Source organism: Anopheles maculipalpis, chromosome 3RL (assembly GCF_943734695.1).
Source record: "Anopheles maculipalpis chromosome 3RL, idAnoMacuDA_375_x, whole genome shotgun sequence".
NCBI classification, from domain to species: Eukaryota; Metazoa; Arthropoda; class Insecta; order Diptera; family Culicidae; genus Anopheles; species Anopheles maculipalpis.
This window is the reverse complement of record NC_064872.1, coordinates 39,367,691-39,374,151: the sequence shown is the minus strand read 5'-3', so window position 1 is coordinate 39,374,151 and position 6,461 is coordinate 39,367,691. Positions and strand designations below refer to the sequence as shown.

The 6,461-nt window shown below is 43.4% G+C and overlaps 1 protein-coding gene across 1 annotated transcript; it reads left to right on the top strand.

Moving 5' to 3' along the window:
* Positions 1-4,637: 4,637 nt before the first annotated feature.
* LOC126560612 (uncharacterized) lies at positions 4,638-6,461 on the top strand. The gene is made up of 3 exons (XM_050216567.1): positions 4,638-4,670; positions 4,767-6,287; positions 6,360-6,461. Exons 1-3 carry the CDS (start codon positions 4,644-4,646, stop codon positions 6,459-6,461), a joined length of 1,650 nt encoding a protein of 549 aa, XP_050072524.1. The 5' UTR covers positions 4,638-4,643.

The window sequence follows — 6,461 nt, the reverse complement described above, 5'->3', positions numbered from 1 at the left end:
TTAGCAAACCATGCAAACCATGCGAATCATCGCAAAACTCATGCAAGAGAAGAGAGCGAGAGAGAAAAAGAAAACGCAGCAGCAAAATCATGTACTTTTGGAAAAGAAATGAACGTTGGACAACCGGAAGATTTGGTACCGACGGACTGAACGAACACAGAGTACATACATACATACATACAGCCACACAACATGGCTGAGTGTAAAATTTCCCCAAACAGCTCGCGCCATCAACTTGGAACGATCGATCGAAGGCAAATACGTACAAACCACCAGCAAACCATATTGTGCGATGCTTCTGAAACCGATTTAAGTTGTGATTTGTGTTGATTATCTCGTTCCTATGGTCCTCCGGTATGCTGTTTGAAGAAAATTTTCCTGTGTGTATATACATCGGCGGTGCTTTATCCCATAAATTTAGAGCGATCCCGGGGAAAGCAACAAAAGAGGGAATCAGTAAACTTCGCCGTTTCCCGAGCAGCTCGAGGGAAGTGTCAATTGCGTCATGAGTGTAAAATTGTTTTTACCTCTGCCGCTGGACGGACGGACAGTATTGACGGGAAAATGGGAGGCAAACTAGCCTCTCGATGCACCATTCGCTGAAGACATCGTGAAGTAGTAGCATTTACAACAACAACAAAAAAAGCGCGCGGAATAACCATTCACACATACACATAACCCCATGATTGATTGATGATAGAGAATAGATTTTAAACTTCAACAAGGGAGAACGAGCGAGATGTAAAAAAGGAAAAACTTAACACGAATCAGAACAAAAGCAAAGAAGAAGAAGAAAAAAACGTTAGAGAAAATTATAAAAAAGTATGCAAAATGAAGCCATACCACCATCACTTTACACAAAGCGTTCCATTGAGAGTATAGCTAAAAGGGATATTTTGTAGAACAAATATGTTAGGGAATGTGCGCTTTTGCTGCCACATCCTTTCTGTTCCTTTCTTCCCCCATTCACACACGGAGGTCATAAATCATCGTGTAAAACAGTATCTCATGCAACATCCAACACGTTTTTTTTTATTTTGTGACGATAACCAAATTATCGTAACAAATTGTAAAAATGAAAATCTAAAACATTTGGTACCGGTGAAACAAACGGCATAGCGTTCGCCGGAGTTAACCGCCAAACCGAACCGAACATCATTCACACACATCTGTCCAACAAATGAGATTAGTGAAGCAAATGTAATGGTAAGAGTGTAGAACGTTTGATTGTAAAAGGATGTAAATTGAAAGATTGTTCCCAGTTTTTCGGGGGTTTTTTTTTCGTTCCCTCGTTACACTGTGTTGTGTTATTTGATTGCGTTCAATGATGTTGAATTTTCACCCTACAGAGACAAATTTTGTGCATGGAAGGAGAACCCTACGATTTTTACCTACGAAAATGGACATAACGTTTTGTTCCACGTGCCACCTGTAGTAGTAGTATCAAGGCATTGAAAATCTCCCAATTTCTCTGTACACACACACACACACACACGCAACCTCAACAAATATTAAAATGGAGTAGCGCAGTAAAAAAGATGTTTGAAGGTGTACAAAAACCAACATGAAAAAAAACAAAAGAGAGAAGATTGAGAGAGGCCCTTGTAGTAAAAGCAAGCAATCGTTTACACATCACCATCAAATCAATTCATCAATTGCAAGACAAACCACACTTGGAGTAAAAAAAAAGGGTCATTTACAATCACCGTTGGCAGAGGATGTAGATAAAAAAGTTAAAATCCGACAGGAATGGCCACTTGATTCCACTTGCAGCGGCGAATTTCCACTAACCAGTAAAGAACCGGTGTGTGTGGGTGTAATAAGTAGTCGTCCGAGAGAAGGATTATTTCGTTAAGTTTCAAAAGGAGTACGTACAAGTGTTGTCTAGTAGTCGGCAATCCGAAAAAAACCCTTCGATGCCCTTTCTTCTTCACGCAACAGTGTAGTTCTCCGTACCGAATCTGCTCCCTGGTGTGAGCGTTTGCATAGTAAAACAAAAAAAGGAAAAGTAATAACGATCGCTCACTAGTAAATAATTAAAAGAACTGATTACGAGTGCAAAACAAACAAAAAAAAAAAGCCGAGTAGAAGAAAAAGGAGGAAAAAAAGTTCAGTAGTATACCCACCCGGTCTCGTTTATGGGAGGTATCGTGCAGTACGGGATTTATTTTTTAGGCTGAATACTACTGCCAAGGAAGATGATCTGCTGCTAGCAGGAGAAGAAAGTAAGACAACATCAGAGCAAGAGAAAATAACTTTGAATTTCAAAAAAGGCAAACCCGTAAAGAAAACATACAACAACAAGAAAAAAAAACCACAAAGGTAAGCAAAATGGAAGGCTAAAACAAACAAAAAAAAACAAAAAAAACCCAAAAAGCAAATGTAGACAATGGGAAAACAAAACTACACGACATACAAAATGAAGTTGACAAAAAAAACACACTTGCAAACTGCCACGATTCGATGCGATGATACCGTTCGTGAGCTTTAGTAATGAGGAAATCGCTATGCGGTTAGAGAAGGATAGTTCGTTCCGGAAACGCGTGCTAAACATTCGTTTTGCGTGATTTTCTGGCTCGCGGGCTCGATTAATAAGAGCAGTTCGCGTATGTGTGTGTGTGTGTGCGGTGTGAGGAAACATAAAAATGCTGAGTCCCCCTGAGTGGATTGGGCAGACGGAAACACACACACACACGCACACAATCTCTCCTTCTAAAACACGAATGACGATAAATGAATGAACAAAAAACAAACTGCATTAAAATGTGATTTATAATTATAGATAAACTGATTGAGTAATTATTAACGAAATAAAAGCTCTATATATTAATTTGGTTTGTTGGTTTTCAATTTTGACCTCCTTAATGGCCGTTCTTCTTCTTCTTCTTGGCTTAACGACCTCTAAGGTCACGCCGGCCATGGCGAAATGGCTAACTAGACTCTCCTATACCACGTAGTTGGTTAGTCAGTCCTCACTTCGGAGGGACGGTCCGAATGGGATTTGAATCCCGGTCCTGCCGATTGAAGACCGGCGCCGCTGTCGCCTACACCACCGGCACCACCGCCCCTAATGGCTGTATTCTATGTATATTCAATTATTGCGACTTAATAGGTGTAAGAGCACCGAATGCTTAGTGTAATTCTTCCAGGGAGAACATCTCGACTTATCCAAACATATTACCAAATAACCCCCGGGCGACAAACGATCACCAACAGGTTAGACTGTACTTGATCCAGCCAACAATATTGCTGTTCTCCTCTACGCCATGGGCCGAATTTCCGATGTGCATAAAGGTGGACCGGCGGTCCGAATGTTTGGAACCGCCAGGGCTCAAATCCCATCCGTACCGCACCCCCGTAGTGAGGACTGACTACCCAACTACGTGGTATCGGCATAAGGTCATGCCGGCATGACTTTAGAGATCGTTAAGTCAAGAAGAAGAAGAAGAAGAAGTAGGGTAGAATGTACTCGGGATCTGATGTTCCTGGAATTTCTGGATGATCTACGCTACGATCGTTGATAGATTTTTCTCCAACAACACAGGCTTGAATGCTTTCAATGTAACCTGGGACTAGATTACAGGAGACTATCCTAGGATGTTGTAAGTAGCATTCAGAACTGTGTTGACACAGAAGTTTGCCCATCATTACCTGGTGTCCTTATTTTACACTGGAATTAATTGGTCTGGTGGTAGAAGCGACAGCGTACTTGACACCAGCAAGTCTCGTAAGTTGTTCGATGGATAGATGTCAGTCGGAGGATATACCTTATTAGCGGAAACTCCGGCTTTACGCAGTAGCGGTAGCTCCCTTAGAGGAGCGTGTTATCGTTCCACGTAGTAGTATACTGCTGAGTCGTTAAAAAAAGTCGTGACGTCGTGTGGAAAGGGTCTCAATAGCTCATTCAGTGGCCAGCGTTGATTGTAAACCTAAGTAGCCAGACTACTCTAACCAAAAATACATAGCGCGGCGATCGTACAGAGACTGTGAGTCTCTGAAACTACAATCGCATCTGCAACAATGCGATTTTAATATTTTTTATGAGTTCCATTCCATTATTGTTGTTAAAGGTGTATTGAAGATTTGGAAAATGTTTCGGAAACAGCGACGATAGGTACAAATTAGTGTGGAGTGTCACGACGATCTTCTCGGATGCGTTGTGATGTTGAAGTTTTAGATAAGCCCGAATTTTGGTGATCGAACTGTCCTTGTGCGGCTTATTAAGAGTAACGTAGATTTGATGACGATTTGCACTGATGTGGAGAGTATTAATGGCGTTTAAACGACAAATTATGAACCAAAACTGTGTAGAACTGTTTAAACTTTGTGGACTCACTATATGTAAGTTAGTTGTTATGTTTACCAAATATTTCCTTCCATACTCTCCAAAAATGAAAAACGCCTTTGATAGGTGATGCGCATGCGCACTGCAATCCCTCACCTGTTGAATGGAAAACGTTCCACAACTTGGATGGCTTTCGATTCCACGATAGGACGTCGTAGATGTCACTGGTGGCCAACTGTGTGATGTACGATTGTTGCCATTGTTCGCCATATGAGGTGGCTATTTATAATCCGCCGTGAAAGTATCGATCAAATAGTGGCCAGTTCTTGAGCACCAGCACAGTGAAACGGAACCCAGGATGGAGCTATCGGACCTTCCAAATGAAGTAAGTAGCGTACAAACAAACTGCAAGAATTTTACCTTATTTGGCAATATTACCTGTCCACCTGGTATATTTTCGGTTAATTGTTTATGTTGGCAGATTCTGGAGAAAATCTTCACCTTTCTCCCGGTGGATGAGCTCGTAACCGTTTCGCTCGTTTGTAGCAGCTGGTGTGATGTAATCCGGACCTTCGTCCTACCGAAGCAAGCCATGCTGCACGTTCGTCCTGTTCATCCCGTTACCCACCAGCTGATTGCTATGGAGACGGTGTTAAAGGAGCAATCTGTTAAACCGTATCCGTGGACGAACGTGAAAATAACTATTCCGAACGAGGAGCTTCCTCGTAGTTCCGAGTATGTGCAGTTCTTTCAGTACCAAGGACATGCACTTAAATCACTCAGCCTGCAATGCATCCAACTATCGTCGGACATCCTGGAGGTGTTCCGTACCCTGGGCAACCTCGAAAGTCTCTGCATCGTTAGTGAATCGGAATCCCTGTACGGTACAGTTGCTGCGAACGTGGAAATGGCACTAACCTCACTGAAAGCCCTAAAGCACCTTCGACTGCATTTACCCTCGTACACCATCCTGCGCAGTGTTGCCTTTCTGAGTGGGGCACGGCTCGTTTCTTTGTCGCTCGAACGGTTCGAGATGGAGCTGCATCACTTGAAACCGCTGCTGGACGACCATCACCGTACGTTACGCGAGCTGACCGTCCGTGTGGAGGAAATGAAGCCTTTACTGACGCTGTTGAACTCCTACGGAGAGCTGAAGCTGTACCGACTTAATCTGAAAAGTGCCGGCAATGAGGATGATTTTTCCGATGGATTGATACAGCTGTACGAGAGACAACCGCAGCTACGGTCACTTACGATCGGGTCAGAGTTATCCTTGCGAGCTGTTGATGCATTGCCGAAGAAACTGCACCACCTGCAGGAACTGGAAATCATTGCGGAAAGCATCAACAACTGTAAAGCGCTCAGCGAGCTGCGACATCTGCGACGACTTACCATGTGTCTGTACGATGTGCGTGCATGGGATGAAACGGTGCAGATTGCCGGTGTGACGGAACTATCGCTGGCGGTAACATTTCCACTCATTTCACCGGCCATATTTTGCTCCTTTCCCAACCTGCATCGATTGTATCTGGAGGATGTGGACGATGATACACTGATGCGTGACATCGTTGTCGTTCGTACACTGATGGAGTCGATGCGGGGTGTGCGGGTGCTCGATCTGGAAAACTTTGTCTTTAAGGAGCGCGAAATACTGAACGACGGTGTGTTGCGGTTCGAAGAGATGGAAAACTTGGAATGTTTGAAGTACAGTTGCCGTGACATGTCGGATGCATCGCTGCTCACTATGAGTTTACCGAATCTACGCGAGCTTTATCTAACGCACTGTCCGAATGTGACGTTCAAGGGAATGTCCTTTCTCGTCGGCAACTGTCCACTAATCGAACGGTTGCATCTCGAATCGAACAAACGAGGGCTGGATGATGATGCGCTGGAGCTGGCAACACGCAAACTGACCCATCTCAGGAGGTTGGTTTTGGTGAATCTGCGAGCCCTTACGAACGTTTCCGTGGATACGATCGTGGCCAATTGTTTCTATCTTGTAGTAAGTTGCCTAATGCAAATCGAATCAATTCCAACGAATTCTAAACGATTTTTTTTCGCTTTCTTTTTGCAGGATTTGACCATTACGCACTGTATCGGGATCACTCTGGAGAAGGCCGACGCCATCGAAAAACTGTCGGTTGTGAAATCTTTGAAAAATTTAGTTTATAGTTAA